Source organism: Bos indicus, chromosome 5, assembly GCF_029378745.1.
Source record: "Bos indicus isolate NIAB-ARS_2022 breed Sahiwal x Tharparkar chromosome 5, NIAB-ARS_B.indTharparkar_mat_pri_1.0, whole genome shotgun sequence".
Lineage (NCBI taxonomy): Eukaryota > Metazoa > Chordata > Mammalia > Artiodactyla > Bovidae > Bos > Bos indicus.
Window position 1 is genome coordinate 113,501,247 of NC_091764.1, and position 21,684 is coordinate 113,522,930.

Here is a 21,684-nt window from a genome sequence, read left to right on the forward strand (position 1 = left end):
TTTTTAAGAGTTAAGAATTTAAAGCACTAGCTTTTCTCTTATCTTTTTTGAACTTAAGTCAGTCTTTCCTGTCTATGAGGTTTACACTGTCTTCTATAGCCAGCAAATAACACAACTCTACCTGCACATCATTTCTCTGAATTTGAATGTGACAACCATATGCAATTGTGTTTGGGTCCTCAACGTTCTGTATGATGATCTCAAGGTATAAATGAATGGTGGGGGTCAAGACTAGAGGAAGTGAGGTCAGTGGGCCCTTGGGGTCATTCAAATTAAATGATGAAGGCCAGAAATGGAGCCACAAGGAGAAGGAAGAAAGAGAAGATTTGAGAGACAGTTGGGCTTCCCTGGTGGCTCAGAAGGTAAAACATCTGCCTGCAATGCAGGAGACCTGGGTTCGATCCCTGGGTCAGGAAGATGCCCTGGAGAAGTAAATGGCAACCCACTCCACTACTCTTGCCTGGAAAATCCCATGGACAGAGAAGCCTGGTAGACTACAGTCCATGGGATCGCAAAGAGTCAGACACGAACGAGAGACTTCACTTTCTTTCTTTTCTTAGCAAACATAAAATATTACAGCTGAAAGAAACCTAAGAGTTCTTCTAGTTCTTTCTTCAAACAGATAAGGAAACAAGTCTAGGAAGCATGATCATCTTGCCCAAAGTTATACACTTAGTTAACAATGGGGGACAGGACCTAGAGAGCAATGTGTGATGTTTGTTCCACTGCTTCACACCATTCCTGTGGTAGTCATACTTAAAAATATATGTATACACATATATTGGAGAAGGAAATGGCAACCCACTCCAGTACTCTTGCCTGGAAAATCCCATGGACAGAGAAGCATGGTAGACTACAGTCCATGGGATCACAAAGAGTCGGACAGGACTGAGCGACTTCACTTCACTTATACACATATATATTTCTGAAATCAGGATACATCTTACAACAGATGTCAGTGGATTTAGCAGCTTTTCCCCCTTAGAGTTACACTTTAAAATGGTGCATTTTATAACTTGTTTAGTTGCTAAGTTGTATCTGACTCATCATGACCCCATGGACTGTAGCCCACCAGGCTCCTCTGTCCAGGAGATTTCCCAGGCAAGAGTACTCAAGTGGGTTGCCATTTCCTTCTCCAGGGGATCTTCCTGACCCAGCGATCAAACCAGTGTCTCCTGCTTGGTAGGCAGTCTTTACCTTTGAACCACCTGGGAAGCCCCTATTTTATAACTGACAACATCTTAAATTTGATGAAATACATGGTAGGTAATCCAGATGTTAACATCCTTTTGTTGGAAGACCTCTGGTGCTATTGGTGAAGTTCAAGGAAATAACAAACACACAACATTTTAGTCTTAAAAGCAACTCTGATAAAACGTATCACCTGATCCTCACAATCACCCTTTGGAGGAGGCAGGGCAGGTATGATGGGAGACACAGAGACAAAAGGCTCTCTCCATCTTGGAGCTGGAACGGACTCACTCCGGGCCGAAATCCCCCCTTGGATTTCCTCACCCAGCTCTTGCACCATTTCCTGGACGTTGCCTCATAAAAAATCGGCTCTGATTTCAGTCTTTCTCTGGGGGAAGAGAGTTCTGCTCTTCCTCAGAAGTGAGGAATCATTTCGAACTCTTTCTCCAAAGGGCAACAGTTTTCTGACCTGGGTCAGGAAGGGCGTATGAAAATCCCGCTTTTAATTTTGATTCCTGACAGGACAATTCAAGTCCATACTCGTGGGCAGCTGGGCAGCTAGGCAGGGGCGACAGAGCAGCGGCCAAGACTGCGTCTGGCTATGGCGATCACCGCCTCATCCCTTACTCCTCGGCGCTCTGGGGGCGGAGCCAACCCCCTGGACCCGCCTGCTTTCCCCTCAGGGCTGTCTCAACCTTGACTCTGCCGGGTCCTCTGACCGAGGCCCCCCACGTGACCAGCTGCCTCATTCACTCACTCCGGGTCCTTGCGCCATAATCTCTGCCCTCCCCTTCAGAACCGCACCCAACAGCTTGGCGCAGGCCCCGCCCCTTCCCATCTGCGGGGCGGCAGGAGGGGGCCTGGGCAGGATGGCAGTGAACCAGAGCCACACCGAGAGCCGTCGTGGGGCCCTCATCCCCTCTGGCGAAAGGTGCCTGGAAGGAAGCCTGTGGAGCTGTCGGAGGGAGGAGAGGCCAGGAGAATTGGCGGCGCACAAACTCTCAGCCAATCAGAGACTTTCCCGCCTTTTTTGAGCTCACGGCAAGCGTAGCTCTTCCCCGACCGTTAGGGCCGGCGCTGCCTCGCGGGTGTTCTGGATGTGAATGTGGTGGAGGCGGGAATAGGAGTGTGACGGGCACGTGCGCAGAGAGTGAGCCGTGTGCTGCCTCAGAAAAAAGTTGAAGTGCAGTGGCAGGAAAGGGAAGTCACACCGACCCTCGGGGTGGCATGCGGTGCCGTTAGGAGTGTGCTACCTTTGTAGAGTGAGGGCAACAAGGTCCCAGGCTTCTGGGAGGTAGAAAAGGCACGAGTGTGGCTCTTTCTAGAAAGATCCTGAACTGTCCAGGGCCTCTCTTCCCCCTCAGAACTTCAAAAAGCTCTCTCTCTTCTTCGCCCCCAACCAAGGAGATGGCTGGTCTTAACTTTTTTTGTAAAGATGGGGACCAAAAGAAGACACGTCTGGGAAGAGTGATGTTCTCTCACCTCCCATGGCGGCCCTGGGGTTTGCACCCATGGCTTTGTGGTGCTAGCAGTGCCTGCCGCTCACCCGTTTCCTCCAGCCTCTGTCAGGTTCGGCTCAGAGTTGCCCATTTTTACTTCCCTACCCAATACCTCGGCCCCTGCTTCACTCCCCTCCTCCATCCCCTGCCCAGGCTGTTAAGAGTCCTGTTCGAACTCCCCAGCAGTTCTTGAATATGCTCCTCTCTCTGCTCAGATTTGCCCTCATTTTCCTTTGCTCTCACCTAGCTGTGAGACTCTGAAGCCCAATGCAGTGCTCAGGTGAGGCAAAACACACCCAGATTGCTTTGAATGCATCTCTCAGGAAGATCCTTTAAGTACATCAGTACATCATGCTGATGTCCAGATCTGTTTTTTCTGTGCTTCCTTCTCCAGAATATTTTCTTGACAGATTTATACGCTCTGTCAAGGCTGTATGTCCTCCCTTGGTCCTAGAGGACTCTGCTCTTTTGTTCAGTTTTCCCAGTAGTGAGATGATTGCCCACCTTGCTGACGCCCTGCATGCTGGCCTGGAGAACTGAGACCTGTGTGCCTGTGGCTCTGTGCCTGGAAGCCACTTCTAATCTGGTGTTTGGGTGTCTTCTCAGCTGGGCTACAGGTTTGTCTCTCTGCTTTTCTGTTTGTGCCCTGGAGGCAAGGAATGAAGTGTGGTCTTAAAAAAATTATAGCAAATATTGATTTTATGTGAATTATCTTTGTGGAGTCCTTTCTGTGCTCTCCAATGGTTGGCCTTATTAGGGCACTGTTCTAAGGGCTTTACGTTTATAACTGCTCTATCTGCAATGAGGATCAGTACTATTTTCCTCATTTCACAGGTGGAAAAAGTGAAACAAAAAGTAATTTGCTTAAAATCATATGGTCAGGCATGTGGGACAGCTCTGAATTTTGGTAGTGTGTATTCATGTTTCTACGCTGGCTGCCCCTCGAAGAGGAGGAGGACTATGTCTCTTTTTTCTCCTCTGCAAGCAAAGCTCTGTCAGGACTCTACCTTTTGGGATAGAAACTGCTTTAGAGAAATAGCTTGAGAGGAAGAAGATTGGTTATATTTTGACTTCTCCTGACTATTCACAATACTCAGTTAAGAAATTCATCACAGCTTGGCTGTGTTGTGTGGAGATTTTTTCTGATCCCAGCTGAAAAGTCATAAATGTATGAGCCAGACTGTACTGGTAAAATGGACTGCAAGGAGATCCAACCAGTCCATCCTAATGGAGATCAGTTCTGGGCGTTCAGGACTGATGCTAAAGCTGAAACTCTAGTACTTTGGCCAACTCATGCGAAGAGTTGACTCATTGGAAAAGACTCTGATGCTGGGAGGGATTGGGGACAGAGGATGAGATGGCTGGATGGCATCAACGACTCGATGGATGTGAGTTTGAGTGAACTCCAGGAGTTTGTGATGGACAGGGAGGCCTGGCGTGCTGCAATTCATGGGGTCGCAAAGAGTCCGACATGACTGAATGACTGAACTGTACTGGTAAAAAGGAAGATACTGACTGAGTTTTGTTTTTTAAAAAAATTCATATTCTAAAATGTGCAGGTAATGCCATGTAGAAAAATTGGGAAACATTTAATTACTCCAAATTCTTACATTAAGTGCTTTTTATATTTTGATATGTATTCTTTTGCACGTCCCCCTGTAGAAATACACACACCTTCCCCTATCAGACTGCTTTGTAATTTTCCTCATTTCCCGATGTATTGAGAATGCTTTGCAGTATTGACATCTATTAATACATCATTATTTTCGATGTCTGGTACTCCCATATGCAGACATTTTTGCTCAAGCCACTATCTGGGATAAGTCTGGTTTTAATTTGTCATTGCTATAAACATTGCCACAGTGAATTTCTTAAAGATTTATTTTTGTTCACCTATCAAAATGTTTCTTTCAGACATATTCCTGAAAGTAAAATTGTGGGGTGAGAAGACATAAACTTTAAGAAAAATATTTATTTGTTATTTATTTAAATATTTATTTGCATTTATTTGGCTGTGCTGAGTCTTGATTTTGGCACACAAACCTTTGTTGTGGCCTGTGGGATCTTTAGTTCTGGTGTGCAGGATCTAGCTCCTGGACCAGGAATTGAACCCAGGCCTCCTGCATTGGGAGCTCGAAGTCTTAACTGCTGGATCACCAGGGAAGTCCCCAGAGGACATAGATTTAAAAAAAATTTTTATATATTTATAATATAAAAATAAAAATCCTAGTAAAAATATTTTAAAATATTACACATATTTTATATTTAACATATTTATAAATGGAAATATATTTATTGCAAAATCCCCCTACAGTTTCAGTTGCAGTTCAGTCACTCAGTTGTATCTGACTCTTTGCAATCCCATGAACCACAGCACGCCAGGCCTCCCTGTCCATCACCAACTCCCGGAGTTCACCCAGACCCATGTCCATTGAGTCGATGATGCCATCCAACCATCTCATCCTCTGTCATCCCCTTCTCCTCCTGCCCTCAATCTTTCCCAGCATCAGGGTCTTTTCAAATGAGTCAGCTCTTCGCATGAGGTGGCCAAAGTATTGGAGTTTCAGCTTCAGCATCAGTCCTTCCAATGAATATTCAGGACTGATCTCCTTTAGGATGGATTGGTTAGATCTCCTTGCAGTCCAAGGGACTCTCAACAGTCTTCTCCAACACCACAGTTGAAAAGCATCAATTCTTCGGTGCTCAGCTTTCTTTACAGTCCAATTTTCACATCCATACATGACCACTGGAAAAATCCCCCTACAGAATTGTATCAATTTACATTCTTTTTAATACTTTGTGTCCAATTTCACCTTGCCAACACTAAATGTTAACCTTTGATAGCTCTGCCAGCCTGATAGGAAAGGAAAGGAAAGTGAAGTCGCTCAGTCGTGTCCGACTCTTTGCGACTCCATGGACTGTAGCTTACCAGGCTCCTCCATCCATCGAATTTTCCAAGCAAGAGTACTGGAGTGGGTTTCCATTTCCTTCTCCACAAGATCTTCCTGACTCAGGGATCGAACCCAGGTCTCCCGAGTTGCAGGCAGACACTTTACCATCCGAGCCACCAGGGAAGCTAGTCTGATAATGGAATCCAAATAATGAAATCTTTTTTTAAAGTTTTATTTCTAATGAAATTATTTTTGTCTTACAGTTATCGACTATATATGTATTTGGTGAATTTTCTTGGTTCATAAATATCCTCCACTTTTTGGCTAATTTGTTCATCGTTTTTGTGTGGTAAAAACACATAACAAAATTTAATATCTTAGCCATTAAAAAATAAAAATTGTATATAATGTATATAACAATAATGTAATGTACACAGTGAAATGATTATTGCAGTCAAGTTAGTTAACATTTCATTTCCTCAAATAATTATATTTTTATTTTAGTGTGATGAAAGTACTTCAAATCTACTCTCTTAGCATATTTCCAGTGTTCAATACAGTATTATTAAATATAGTCTTCACGCCTGCATATTAGATCTCTAGACTTATTCATCTTCAGTTCATTTGAGTTCCTCAGTCGTTTCCGACTCTTTGCAGCCCCATGGACTGCAACACACCAGCCTTCCCTGACCATCAGCAATTCCCAGAGCTTGCTCAAACTCATGTCCATCGAGTTGGTGATGCCATCCAATCATCTCATCCTCTGTTGACCCCTTGTCATGCTGCCTTCAATCTTTCCCAGCATCAGGGTCTTTTCCAGTGAGTCAGTTCTTTGCATCAGGTGGCCAAATTATTGGAGCTTCAGCTTCAGCATCAGTCCTTCCAATGAATATGCAGGACTGATTTCCTTTAAGATTGACTAGTTTGATCTCCTTGCAGTCCAAGGGACTCTCAAGAGTCTTCTCCAACACCACAGTTCAAAAGCATCAATTCTTCTGCATTCAGCTTTCTTTATGGTCCAAGTCTCACATCCATACATGACTACTGGAAAAACCATAGCTTTGAATAGATGGACCTTTGTTGGCAAAGTAATGTCTCTGCTTTTCAATATGCTGTCTAGATTGGTCATAGCTTTTCTTCCAAGGAGCAAGCGTCTTTTAATTTCATGGCTGCAGTCACCATCTGCAGTGATTTTGGAGACCAAGAAAATAAAGTCTGTCACTGTTTCCATTGTTTCCCCATCTATTTGCCATGAAGTGATGGGACCGGATACCATGATCTTTGTTTTTTGAATGTTGAGTTTCAAGCCATCTTTTTCACTCTCCTCTTTCACTTTCATCAAGAGGCTGTTCAGTTCCTCTTCACTTTCTGCCATAAGGGTGTTGTCATCTGCATGTCTGAGGTTATTGATATTTTTCCCAGCAGTCTTGATTCCAGCTTGTGCTTCATCTAGCCCGGCATTTTGCATGATGTATTCTGCATATAAGTTAAATAAGTGGAGTGACAATGTACAGCCTTGACATACTCCTTTCCCAATTTGGAACCAGTCCGTTATTCCATGTCCGGTTCTAACTATTGCTTCTTGGCCTGCATACAGATTTCTCAAGAGGCAGGTCAGGTGGTCTGGTATTCCCATCTCTTTCAGAATTTTCCACAGTTTGTTGTGATCCACACAATCAAGGTTTTGGCATAGTCAATAAAGCAGAAGTAGATGGTTTTCTGGAACTCTCTTGCTTTTTCCATGATCCAGCAGATGTTGGCAATTTGATTTCTGGTTCCTCTGCCTTTTCTAAACCCAGCTTGAACATCTGGAAGTTCTTGGTTCAGGTACTGTTGAAGCTTCGCTTGGAGAATTTTGAGCATTACTTTGCTAGTGTGTGAGATGAGTGCAATTGTGCGGTAGTTTGAGCATTCTTTGGCATTGCCTTTCTTTGGGATTGGAATGAAAACTGACCTTTTCCAGTCCTGTGGCCACTGCTGAGTTTTCCAAACTTGCTGGCATATTGAGTGCAGCACTTTCACAGCATCATCTTTTAGGATTTGAAATAGCTGACCTGGAATTCCATCACCTCCACTAGCTTGTTCGTAGTGATGCTTCTTAAGGCCCATTGGATTTTGCACTCCAGGATGTCTGGCTCTACGTGACTGATCACACCATCGTGGTTATCTGGGTCATTCAGATCTTTTTTGTATAGTTCTCATGCGTATTCTTGCCACCTCCTCTTAATATCTTCTGCTTCTGTTAAGCCCATACCATTTCTGTCCTTTATTGTGCCCATTTTTGCATGAAATGTTCCCTTGGTTTCTTTGATTTTCTTGAAGAAATCTCTAGTCTTTCCCAGTCTATTGGTTTCATCTGTTTCTTTGCATTAATCACTTAGGAAAGTGTTCTTACTTCTCCTTGCTATTGTTTGGAACTCTGCATTCAGATGGGTGTATCTTTCCTTTTCTCCTTTACCTTTCTCTTCTCTTCTTTTCTCAGCTATTTGTAAGGCCCCCTCAGACAACCATTTTGCCTTTTTGCATTTCTTCTTCTTGGGGATAGTTTTGGTCACCGCCTCCTATACAATGTTACGAACTTCCATCCATAGTTCTTCAGGCACTCTATCAAGATTTAGTCCCTTGAATCTATTTGTCACTTCCACCATATAATCATAAGGGATTTGATTTAGGTCATACCTGAATGGTCTAGTAGTTTTCCCTACTTTCTTCAATTTACTCATCTTACATAACTTTAAATTTGTATCCTTGCCTAACATTTCCCCACTTCCCTCATCCCCTCAATCCCCAATAACTACTGTTATACTCTTTGCTTCTATGAATTTGATTTTGTTTTAGATTCCACATGTAGGTGAAATCATATAATTGTCTTTGTCTCTGCTATTGCACTTAGCATAATGCCCTCAAGGTTCACCCATGTTGTGGCATGTGACAATATTCCTTCCTTTTTAAGCCTGAATAATATTCCATTGTACGTATATACCACATTTTGTTTCTCCATTCACTGATAGACTTTTAGATTGCTTCCTCCTCTTGGCTATTATGAATATGAGTGCACAAATATCTTTTTGAGATCTTGTTTTCAGTTCTTTTTGATATATACCCAGAAGTGGGATTGCTGGATCATGGAGTAATTCTATTTTTAATTTTTGAGGCAACTCCATACTGTTCCATAGTGCCTGAACCACTTTACAGTCCCACCAAGAGTGCACAGAATCTTCAACCTGTCAATATTCTAGGCCACAAACACCTAGGATATCTTTTTCAATAGTAGTCATCCTAACAGGTGTGAGGTGAATCTCATTTGTGGTTTTGATTTGCATTTCTCTGATGATTAATAATGTTGAGCATCTTCTCATATTTTTTGCTATTTATATATTATTTTGGAGAAATGTCTATTTAAATCCTCTGTCCATTAAAAAAATTTTTTTTTCTTTTAAACTTTTTTATTTTGTATTGAGGTATAACTGATTAACAATGTGATAGTTTCAGGTGAACAGCAAAAAGACTCAGTCATGCATATACATGTATCCATTCTCCCCCAAACTCCCCTCCCATCCAGGCTACCACCTAACACTGAGCAGAGTTCCATGTACTATACAGTAGGTCCTTGTTGGTTATCCCTTTGTCCATTTTTAAATTACATTTGTTGTTGTTGAGTTGTAGGAGTTCTTTATATATCCTAGATGGGCTGTGTGTGTGTGTGTGTGTGTGTGTGTGTGTGAGCCAGTCTTTGTCACTCAGTCAGGCAGTGTAAAACTGTCTTAATTTTTACTTCCTGGTTGGGCAGAGCCTCATTGTCAACCAGAGGTAACAGTTCTAGAGCCTTCTCAGGTTTCTTCTGAGCATGAACCCAGCCCTGATATGTGAAAGCACCCAGTCTGTGATGCTTTCTAGATTCCCATGAACATGTCAGAGGTTTTCAAAGCCTTTATTCCTCAAAGCATCTCATTCTCCAGTCTTTTCTTCCTGTTTTTTAAGTTTTTTATTGTTTGCCCCCCCAAAATCATCTTTTGCCCCACTTAACTGCTCTCACACATTTTGAAATGTTGTTTAACAAATGTGCCCTGGGTAGCTGCCTTAATCCTGAGAGAATTCTGAGCTAGTCCTCCAGGGAACTGGACAGGTCAAAACAGAAAACCATAGTAAGGTCTGTTCTCCTCCCCTCACCCCAGTACTTTGTACTTATACTGAGAATGTGGGTTGTTGTTTTCAGAGCTGTGCCAAGCTAGGGAGTGGAGGAGTACTGGGGTAAGTTAAAGTGCACAAAGCTCTTATTGACGCTCTTATTTTTTTTCTTGATTAAACATTCCCCTAGTTGCTATAAGCTTTTGATTAGATTCTAGAGTTCTAGACTGGCTTTTAGAGTTCCCTATTCCACTATTGTTGCTGACATCCATTTTTTCATAGTCTCTTAAGAAGCGCTTTTTAGCCATATACTATCACCCTAATTCCAGTTCTTATTACCTCATGTCAGGACTATGTTAGTTCTTAAATGGATCCCTCTGACATATCACCATTTCCTTGATCATGTGACCTACCTGCTGAGACAGCGGCAGGTCACAGTTCTGCCTTGCCTGTTGAATGATGTGAATCAGATCAAATTTCAACTTTTCTATAAAATCATTCCTAATTACTTCTACCAAGAGCTGATCTCTACCTGCCATGATATTTTGTTCCACTTATGTGATGCATATCATGTTTTTCTTGCATTATTACTTATATTTATGTTTTCATTCATTCATTCTTTCAATAAATATTAATAGCATATGTATATGTATGTATGTATGTGTGTGTGTATATATATATATATATATATATAAAACTAAGAAAGGGAAAAAAGACCCAGGAGGATTCTGTAAGCGTAGGATGGGTCCAGGTTTTTTGGGTTAGGAGTGAAGGGAGAACATGGCAGACATGTCAGAGGATCCTGTAGCACACTTCATATGTCTCACCTTCTTTACCAGAGTCCAAGAAACAGTTTCATTAACACCATGCTTTATATAATATGCACAAGAAGTATAAGAATTAGTGGACTTTAAGAATAGAATTAGGTTTGCTAAGAAAGAAAAAAAAAAGAACCCAGTGATAAAGAGGAAGACGAGTAAGTGTGAGTTGTCAGAGAATAAGATCATTTCAATTCCTTTCTATTTTAATAAAATAGCAGCAGCACCAGTAGCAGCCAATAACCTCCCTCCAGGCTAGAAACTGCCCCGAGAGCTTTGTCTGTGTCTTTTTGCATGACTCCTGAGCTGTGTGCTGTCCGCCCTTTCTTGTCTGCAGTGTCTTGAAGCAGTGTGAGGATGTGGACCTCTGCTTCCTACAGAAACCCGTGGAATCCTATCTCTTTAATGGCACAAAGAAAGGAACGTTGTTTCTCACTTCATACCGGGTAATTTCTCTCTCTTTAATCTAATTTATTTCTCGTTTTTTTTCACTGTGCTGGGTCTTCACTGCTATGTCCGGGCTTTTTCTAGTTGTGGTGAGTGGGGGTTACTCTGTAGGTGCAGTGCTCGGGCTTCTCATTGCAGTGGCTTCTCTTGTTCAGGAGCGCAGGCTCTAGGGCATTCAGGCTCAGGAGTTGTGGCACACAGGCTTAGTTGCCCTGTGGCATGTGGAATCTTCTTGGACTAGGAATCGAACCCATGTCCCCTGCGTTGGCAGGCAGATTCCTAACCATTGAACCACCAGGAAAGTCCCATACCAGGTAATTTCTGCTTCTCCTTTGATCTAATTAACTTGACATTTATCTCCCTTAAAAGGGAGAGAGGTTAAACCTTGACTTTCAAAATGTTTTGAACCATTTCCACTTGGAGATTTTCCTTGTTGAAGAGTGATGGAAGAAAATCGGTGATGTTTCTCAATCAGGCCAGGATGCCAAAGCAGCCTTGACTTTAGAATTGTTCTTCTATGTCTCAACCCATGGACGAATTGCATTCCTTTCCCAAAGTTTCTTTCCTTTCTTAGGTGGTCTTCGTGACTTCACACTTAGTCAATGACCCCATGCTTTCTTTTATGATGCCGTTTGGCCTGATGAGTGACTGCACCATTGAACAACCAATTTTTGCCCCCAACTACATTAAAGGAACCATTCAGGCAGCTCCAGGTGGTAAGTGTCCCCCTCAGAAATGTATTTTTTCTCAAAAGCTTACAGAAAGTTTAAGAGTCAGACTTCAGTGGGTGGTGCCTCTCTCCATGTTTTCGGCAGTGCTTCTGTTACCAGCGTGCCAGCCTCTTAGTGAGTGTCTGCCATTTCTCCCTCCAGGTGGCTGGGAAGGACAAGCTGTTTTTAAGTTATCCTTCAGGAAAGGAGGTGCCATCGAATTTGCCCAACTGATGGTAAAAGCTGCCTCTGCTGGTGAGTGATGCTGATAAAGATATCAGGCGCTTTGGGGTTTGGGGACCTGTTTAATTGGAATAGGACGGTTAACTAGAGAAGGCTTCTGGCCTCTGTGGTCAGGACGTTGATATTTGCCCATATTGTTGTTGTTTAGTCGCTAAGCTGTGTCCGACTTTTTTCAGCCTCATGTACGGTGTAGCCTGCCAGGCTCCTCTATCCATGGGATTTCCCAGGCAAGAATACTAAAGCAGGTTGCCATTTCCTTCTCCAGATTTCACATGTATTCAGTGGGTATTTCCTGAGCCTACTGACTATGTACCAAGTACCCTACTACATGCTAGGAACATAAGATTTAGTCCTTCCTTAAACTGAAGGAGTTCACAATCTAGTGGGAATTTACAGTCAGACACCCGAATGATTTTACCTGATAGTCTCTTGTCCATTTAAGTGGCTGTATCATTGAGTACTCTTGTTTTTGGTAGAGTTACCATGGCTCTTATTCCTCTGGTGTACCTTCTTGTCTTCTCTCTGGCTATAGCTTTGCTCTTCTTGGGTTTAATTCTCATTTGTCATGGGACTAAAGCATGGGAAGAGATCATGTCAGGTCCTGCAGCACTGATCTAACAGGTGTACCAGAGAACTCTTTCAAACTTAGAATACAAGTAATCTTTTAATTCAATGTAGCTTCACTTTATATCCCTCACTCTCTCAGTTTTTGTATTCCAGTCCAACTGGACTTCTTTGCACCTTGCTCTCCCATCTCTGAGCCTTCAGGCTATTTGCTCTGTCTGGAATGCTCTTCCTCTTTCTCCCTTGCTTTCCACCACCAACTCCAATCTAGTTAAGATGCACATGGTCTAGTGGAAATAGACATATGCAAGAATAATACATTATCCTATCTTATGGTGGGGCTTCCCTAGTGGCTCAGAGGTAAAGAATCCGCTTGCAATGCAGGAAATACAGACGTGGATTTTATCCCAGGGCTGGGAAGATCCCCTGGAGAAGGAAATGGCAACCCACTCCAGTCTCTTGCCTTGGAAATCCCATGGACTGAGGAACTTGGAGGGCTACAGTCCATGGGGTCACAAAGAGTAGGACAGAACTGAGCACATCCCACCCAGTTAAGATAATGCTAGCTATTGGAACAGATAAACCCCAAATTATCAGTGACTTAAGATAATGGTGGAGAAGGAAATGACAACCCATTCCAGTATTCTTGCCTGGGAAATCCTATGGACAGAGGAGCCTGGCTGGCTACAGTCCACGGGGTGGCAAAAAATCAGACATAACTAAGCGACTAAACAAACAACAACAAGGTAATGGATGTTACTGCTTATATAAAGGCCAGTTGAGAACTTCTCTGACAGTTCAGTGGTTAAAATTTCCCCTTTCATCGCAGACAGTGTGAGTTCTATCCCTAGTCCGGAGCTCAGACCCCACATGCCTCAGGGCCAAAAAAGCAAAGCATAAAACAGAAGCAGTATTACAACAAATTCAATAAAGACTTTAAAAATGGCTCACATCAAAATAAATCTTAAAAGAGGCCAATCAGCAGGGGTTAAAGGCACCTCTATTCCACACAGCCCTTCAGGGACCCAGGGTAGTAGAGTCTCATCATTAACACATAGCTTCCACAGCCTCTTTGGGTGGTCAGCAGAGTGAGGAAGAGAGTAAAGATCTCACTTTGGATGTTTTCATGGGCCAGGCATGGAAGCTGTGTACATTGTTTCTGGTCATATGCCATAGGGCAGAAATTAGTGTGGCAGGTTGACAATGGCTCTGAAAATATAATCCTCAGAATCTTTGAATGTTACTTCGTAAAAAAAAAAAGTCTTTTCAGATATAATTAAGGATCTTGAGATGAGAGAAGTACTCTAGATTACTCAAATACCATCAAATACTAAATACCGTTAAAGAAGTGTCCTTATAAAAGAGATGCAGAGGAGACCAACAGAAGCTTTCTTTGGTAATGTCGTTGTTGTTGTTCAGTCGGTAAGTCATGTCCAACTCTTTGTGACCCCATGGACTGCAGCATGCCAAGCTTCCCTGTCCTTCACTATCTCCCAGAGTTTGTTCAAACTCATGTCCACTGAGTCAGTGATGCCATCCAAGCATGTCATCCTCTGTCATCCCCTTCTCCTCCTGCCCTCAACATTTCCCAGCATCAGGGTCATTTCCAATGAGTCGTCTCTTCACATCAGGTGGCCAAAGTATTGGAGTGTCAGCTTCAGTATCCGTCCTTCCAATGCATATTCAGGGTTGATTTCCTTTAGGATTGACGGGTTTGATCTCCTTGCTGTCCAAAGGACTCTCAGGAGTCTTCTCCAGCACCACAGTTCAAAAGCATCAATTCTTCAAGGGTGCTCAGCCTTCTTCATGGCCCAACTCTCACATCCATACATGACGACTGGAAAAACCATAGCTTTGACTATATGGACCTTTGTTGGCAAAGTGACGTCTCTGCTTTTTAATATGCTAGCTAGGTTGGCCATAAGCTTTCTTCCAAGGAGCAAATGTCTTAATCTCATGGCTGCAGTCACCACCTGCAGGGTACTTCCACTATGTTGGCCTTTAATGGAGTTATCTTGACAACTTGATAGAATCCTCACTTGAAATTTTTTCTGAATCCCTATTATGGTGGGTATTATGCTAGGCCTTCAATAAGCACAGGAAAATATACACAATCACTGTCTTCAGGAAGTATACAGTTGAGGACAAGGACAGAATATATTTTAAATCTTGTATTTTGGGAGCATTGCCAGACACTCGTGTAACATGTTGGTTAAAACTCTGTTAATTATTTGGTTGATAGTTGCTGTATATCTGTCTTAAAAGAATTAAAGAGCCCTTATTTTGCCAAATTTGTCTTCCCAGCTGCCAGAGGAATTCCACTTGGAAGTGTAAATTACTGGTTCGACACTTCAGGACTGTACATAATTACTGTCCCAGGGGCTGCAGTGTGCTCCTCACAGACACCTTGTCCAGGTAAGGTGTGGCAGGGAGGTTCTTCCTGGGAGGTGGAAAGGTGTGCCCAGGGCTCACAGACCTAATTGCGGATAGCTTGCCTCCAACTCTGCTGCAGGAGAAGCAGCAGAGTTTTGGGGATTGGAAAATAGTTGAGTCCATGATTTCATTTCCAGATTCAAACCCGGTGGCAAGTCAGTAAGTGACCGGCTTTCCATTTCAGACTTTGTTGTTGTTCAGTCACTCAGTTGTGTCCTACTCTTTGCAACCCCATGGACTGCAGCACGCCAGGCTTCCCTGTCCATCACCATCTCCCAGAGCTTGCTCAAGCTCATGTCCATCAAGTCAGTGATGCAATGCAACCATCTCGTTCTCTGTTGTCCTCTTCTCCTTCTGCCTTCAATTTTCCCAGCATCAGAGTATTTTCTAATGAGTTGGCTCTTCACATCAGGTGGCCAAAGTATTAGAGTTTCAGCTTCAGCAGCAGTCCTTCCAATGAATATTCAAGATTGATTTTCTTTAGTATTGACTGGTTTCCTTGCAGTCCTAGGGACTCTCAAGAGTCTTCTCCAACACCACAGTTCAAAAGCATCAATTTCAGGCTTACTTTGATGTACAAATATGGAGGATATTGGGCAACTGTCATCAGTAGGAAGTCACTTCTGCTTACAACCTGAGCAGAAATGTGTGCTCTTGCGTACCTCCCCCTTCTTCTCTCATACAAGCACAGCCGACATGCTTGTGCCACACCCTTCATCCTCACTGAAGACTCCAATCCTGGGCTTTGTGACCTGTACCCTCTCCTGTAGCAGTTGTGTCTGTCCACAGATGCTGAGCCATGCTCCCCAGAGATGTAGATCAGTACTCTCAAATGTGCTTCACAGTCTGTGGGTGGACCGTGAAAGGTCTCCTAACAGGCTGTCAACAGACCGCCAGATACAGGCCATTTCTTGGGTTTTCCTTAAAGCATGACATGCATGTCCATCAGCATTTAGTTTGTATACAGCTGATGGGTAGTTATTTCTGGCCTTTACAGTTACCTTAATCTTTAAGTGTTAATCAACTGACATTCAAAATTTTGAAGTATTGCTAAGGTTTTATAAAAATGTTTTTAAATTGAAATTTGTATAACATACAATTAATCATTTTAAAACGTGCAATTCAATGGTATTTAGTGTATCACAATGCTGTGCAGCCATCAGCTCTCTCCAGTTTCAAAACTCTTCCAAGACTTCGCTGGCAGTCCAGTGGTTGATCTGCCCTTTCACTTAGGGGGTGCAGGTTTGATCCGTGGTCGAGGAACTAAGATCCTGCATGCTGTGCTGCACAGTCAAAAAGCAAACAAACAAACAAAATGGAAAACTTTTCCATTACTCCATAAGAATACCCATACCCACGAAGTGGTCATCCCTCGTTGTCCCCTCTCCTTTGCCTCTTGGTTTCCTCTAATCTGCTTTTTGTCTTTTTGGATTTGCCTGTTCCGTATATATCACATAAAAGAAGCCAAGCAACATGTGGCTTTGTGTTCGGCTTATCTCACTTAACATGATGTTTTCAAGGCTCGTCCAAGATGTAGTATGTATCAATATTTCACTTTTTGTGTCTGACTAATGCTCCACTGTATATATTATAGTTTGTTCATTCATTCGTGCATTGATGCACATTTGGCTTGTTTCTACCTTATGATTATTATGAATAATAGCTGTTATAATCATTTGTATATAGGTTTCTCTGTAGACATAAGTTTTCATTTCTCTTGAGTACATACTTAGGTTTGGAAGTATTGGGTGATATGGTAAGTCAATGTTTAACTTTTTTGAGAAACCACCAAACTCTTTTTCCACAGCAACTGCACTGTTTTTTTACTCTCACCAGCAATGTACAAGTTCCTGTTTCTCCATATCATTGTCAATGCTTGTTATTTTCCTTTCTTTTTGCTAGTTGTTTATATTAAAGTCATCCTAGTGAGGTGAGGTGATATCTCATTATAATTTTAATTTGCATTTTCTTAATGACCAATGGTATTGAGTATCTTTTCATGCGCTTGTTGACCATTTGTGTATCTTCTTTGGAGGTGTATCTATTCAAGTCCTTTGCCCATTTTAAAATATTATTTATTCATTCATTTTTGGCCACACTATGTGTTTGTTGCTGCTCTTGGGCAGCAAGCAGGGGCTACTTTTTTTTGCATTGTGCTTCCTTGCAGGCTTCTCATTGCAGTGGCTTCTCTTGTTGCAGAGCACGGGCCCTAGAGAGTCTGGGCTTCAGTAGTTGTGGTGCACAGGCCTAGTTGCTCTGCAGCATGTGGGACCTTCCAGGACCAGAGATTGAACCCATGTCATCTGCATTGGCAGGTGGATTCTTAACTGCTAGACCACCAGGGAAGCCCAAGTGTGGTGTTTAATTTCCAGAAATTTGTGAATTTTCCAGTTTTACTTCTGTTGTTGATTTATAAATTAATCCCTTTGTGATGAGAGAAGCTACTTTGTATGACATCTATCTTTTAAAATCTATCCAGACTTAATTTGTTACCTAATATATGGTCTATTCTGAAAAATATCACGTGTGTCCTTGAGAGTGGTCCCAGGTGGCACTAGTGGTAAAGAATCGCCTGCCAATGCAGGAGACATAAGAGATGTAGGTTCGATCCTTGGGTCGGGAAGATCCCCTGGAGAAGGGAAAATTCTACGGGCAGAGGAGCCTGGTGGGCTATAGTCCATGGGGTCACAAAGAGTTGGACACGGCTGATCAACTGAGCATTTGAGAGTAATGTGTATTCTGTTGTTGGGTAGAGTGTCCTATGTTTGCTAGATCCAGTGGTCTTTTTCAGATCCTCTACTTTCTTATTTATCTTCTCTCTGGTTGTTCTATCCATCAGTGTGAGTGAGGGATATTGAAGTCTTCAACTATTACTGTAAAATTGCTTCTTCCTTCAGTTCTGTCAGTTTTTGCTTCATATATGTGATGGTCTGTTATCAGCTGTGCAAATGTTTATAATTGTTATATTCTTTTGCTGTACTGAACATTTTATTAATATGTAATTTTCTTCTTTATCTCTTAATGATGTAAAGTCTATTTTGTTGTAAAGTCTATTTTGTCTGATATTAGCATAGTTACTTTTGCTCTCTTTTGGTTACTATTTACATGGAATATCTTTTTTCATCCTTTACTTTTATTTATGTCTTTGTATCTAGAACAAGTCTCTTAAACACATAGCATGTAGTTGAATCATGAATTTTCATTCATTCTGCCAAGCTCTGTCTTTTGATTGGGGAATTTAATCCATTTGCATTTAAAGTAATTACTGATGATGGGAGCCTTACTTCTACTGTTTTACTATTTGGTTTTTATATGCCTTATAGCTTTTTTGTCCCTCATTTTCTGCATCACTGTCTTCTTTTGTGTTTAGCTGATTTTTTGATAGTGAAAAGTTTGAATTCCTTTCTCATTTCCTTTTGTTTATATTTTATAGCTTTTTTTTTTTGCGTTTGACTACTATGGGGGTTACATTTAACTTTAATCCTAAAGTTATAACACTGATTTGAATTTTACAATCTTAACTTCAATAACATACACATATTTTGTACCTTTACAAGCCCTCCATCTCACTCCTTTTAGTTGATATCACAAAATTTTATCTCTATACACTATGTTCCCAAACACACAATTTATTATTTCCTTTAAATGCATTAGTCTCTTATGTAGAAAACAAAAATGAAATTACAAACCTTTGTTATAATAATATTGACTTTTATAATTGCTCAGTGATTTACCTTTATTGAGATATTTATTTTTTCATATGGCTTCACATTATTATCTAGTGTCCTTTCATTTGACTCCCTTAAGCATTTCTTGCAGGACAAGTCTAGTTGTAATTAACTCCCTCAGGTTTTGTTTATCTGGAAACATCTTACTTTCTCTATCTGAAAGGAGTTTGGCCAGATATAGGATTCTTGTTGGATAGTTTATTTCTGGCCTCCAACATTCCTGAAGAGAAATCTGCTAATCTTCTTTTTTTTTTTTTTACAACAATGCAAATTTATTTTCTCACAATTTCTAGAGGATAAAAGTCCAAGATCAAGTTGTTGGTACAGTTAGTTTCTTCTGAGGCTCTGCTAATCTTCTTATTGAGGATCTCTTGTATGTGATTATTCACTTTTCTCTTGCTGCTGTCCCTTGGACTACAAGGAGATCCAACCAGTCCATCCTAAATGAGATCAGTCCTGGGTGTTCATTGGAAGGACTGATGCTGAAGCTGAAACTCCAATACTTTGGCCACCTGATGGGAAGAACTGAGTCATTGGAAAAGACCCTGATGCTGGGAAAGATTGAGGGCAGGAGGAGAAGGGGACGACAGAGGATGAGATGGTTGGATGGCATCACCAACTCAATGGACATGAGTTTGGGTGAACTCCTGGAGTTGGTGATGGACGGGGAGGCTTGGCATGCTGCGGTTCATGGGGTTGCAGAGAGTTGGACACAAACGAGCAACTGAACTGAACTGAACTTGCTGCTGTCAAGAGTCTCTATTTTGTAAGTTTGACTATAATGTGTTGGTGTTGAGTTTGTTGAGCTTCTTGGATGTTTATATTCATGTGTTTCATCAGGTTTGAGAAGTTTTCAGTCATTATTTCTTCACATACTTTCTCTACATCTTTCTCTCTTTCTTCTTTTTCTGAAACTTCTACAATGTATATGTTGGTCTCCTTGGTAGTGTCCCACTGGTCCCTTGGGCTCTGTTCACTTTCCTTCAATCTTTTTCTTTCTATTCCTCTCTATCTACGGCTTTTATTGTTCTGTATTCAGGTTTACTGGTTCTTTCTTTTGCCTATTCAAATATGAATTTGAATCCCTCTAGTGAATTTTTCATTTCAGTTATTGCGCTTTTCAGCTCCAGAACTTTGTTTGTTTTGGTTTCCTGTTATGTTTTCTATCTCTCTACTGCTGTTTCTATTTTGTTCGTATATCACTTTTCTTGACTTTATATACATTTTTCCTTTTGTTCTTTGAGCATCTTAATGATGATTCTTTTAATTTTTTTCTAGATAGCATAAATATTAATTATGGATTATAGAAAAATAACTTGACAGTTATCCATTCACGTTGACATAGTTAAATCATTTTGGGAATGTAGCCAAGGAAATAAATAAAACCCATGTTTATTATAAAATTAATTGGAAAGTCAGAAGCAACATAACTCTCTGACAATCAGGTAGCACTTCTCATAAATAGCATTTATCCATATGATAAAATATTGTCCAGATTTTAATCTGTGAAATACATTAATGATATAAAGAACTTTCTTGGCAGTCCAGTGGTTAGGACTTGGCATTTTCATTGCTGAGGGCCAGGTTCAATCCCTGGTTGGGAAACTAAGATCCCACAAACCATGCAGAGCAGCCAGGAAAAAAAGAAAAAATAATATAAAGAACATTCTCACAATATCAAGTAAAAAGAGCCAGATTTTTAAAAATTGTATGATTGTAATAATCATGACTGTATAAAAAATATTAACAGAGATCCTACCTATAAATATACCAAAATAATAAGTTTTTGTCTTTGATGATGGAATTATAGATGACTTTTAAAAATTTATCTCTTCTCTATTTCCCAAATACATATTCCTCATTGAGCATTTTTTTTATGATCAAAACAAACTTTACTGAGTTAAGTATGTATCTGTGTACAACTGTTAGTATGTAGAGATTTAACTATAGGTTATTTTCATGTTAATTTGAATTCCTCCACAACAGGAAATGTTAAAGCATCCAACTGGTGATGGCTGAAGGATAAGGCTTTTGCATTGTTCTGTCTGAATTCTCTTCCTGTGTCAGTCTGCTTCAGTATTTTTTTTATCTTCCATCTCCTTCTTACTCATTCTTTGTCTGCTCTAAAAAATGAGTAACTGATTTTTTTTTTCCTTCTCAGCATATCCAATTGTGATCTATGGACCCCCACCACCAGGATATACAGCCCAACCAGGGGAATATGGAACTCCACCAGAAGGATATGGAGCCCAACCAGGGGGATATGGAGCCCCACCTATGGGATATGGAGCCCCGCCTGTGGGATATGGAGCCCCGCCTGGGGGATATGGAGTCCCACCTGGGGGATATGGAGCCCCACCTGGGGGATATGGAGTCCCACCTGGGGGATATGGTGCCCCACCTGGGGGATATGGAGTCCCACCTGCAGGATATGGAGCCCCACCAGCTGGAAATGAAGCCCTACCCCCTGCATATGAAGCTCCATCTGCTGGAAATACAGCTGCCTCTCACAGATCTGTGACAGCTCAGCAGGAGACTTCTCTTCCCACTACCTCATCTTCTTAGGTCCATTTACCACCTTCTCAGAGTTAAACCTTGAAGACTCACCAAGCAAAGGGCACCCTAAAACTGAAGTCACAGTAAGAAGGAAGACTCAGGTAGGTGGCTGAAGCCCCATCCCAGGTAGTTGTTATACTCCTTGGAAGGGCAACCTTAGAGGGAAGATGATGCTTTACTTCCATGCCTAGATTTTAGAGGCCAAGTCAGTTCTTGATAGGGCTTCCCTGGTGGCTCAGTTGGTAAAGAATCTGCCTGCAATGCAAGAGATGCAGGTTTGATCCCTGGGTCAGGAAGATCCCCTGGGAGAAGGAAATGGCAACCCACTCCAGTATTCTTGTCTGGGAAATCCCATGGACAGAGGAGCCCGGCAGGCTACAGTCCATGGGGTTGCAAAGAGTCAGACACAACTTAGTGACTAATCCACCACCACCACCACCACCAATTCTTGATTAGATGGGCTAAAGGAGAAGTAC

At 41.7% G+C, this 21,684-nt stretch overlaps 1 protein-coding gene across 1 annotated transcript in view; it reads left to right on the forward strand.

Moving 5' to 3' along the window:
• The first annotated feature begins 1,959 nt into the window (after window positions 1–1,959).
• Window positions 1,960–21,684, forward strand: part of WBP2NL (WBP2 N-terminal like) — a 30,480-nt gene continuing 10,755 nt past the window's right edge. Inside the window, exons 1-6 of the mRNA XM_019960166.2 lie at window positions 1,960–2,122; window positions 10,865–10,973; window positions 11,549–11,690; window positions 11,847–11,939; window positions 14,796–14,906; window positions 20,814–21,309. Of these exons, the coding sequence (XP_019815725.2) occupies window positions 2,061–2,122; window positions 10,865–10,973; window positions 11,549–11,690; window positions 11,847–11,939; window positions 14,796–14,906; window positions 20,814–21,217 (921 nt within the window). The 5' untranslated portion in view covers window positions 1,960–2,060 and the 3' untranslated portion in view covers window positions 21,218–21,309. The remainder of the gene's footprint in view (window positions 2,123–10,864; window positions 10,974–11,548; window positions 11,691–11,846; window positions 11,940–14,795; window positions 14,907–20,813; window positions 21,310–21,684) is intronic.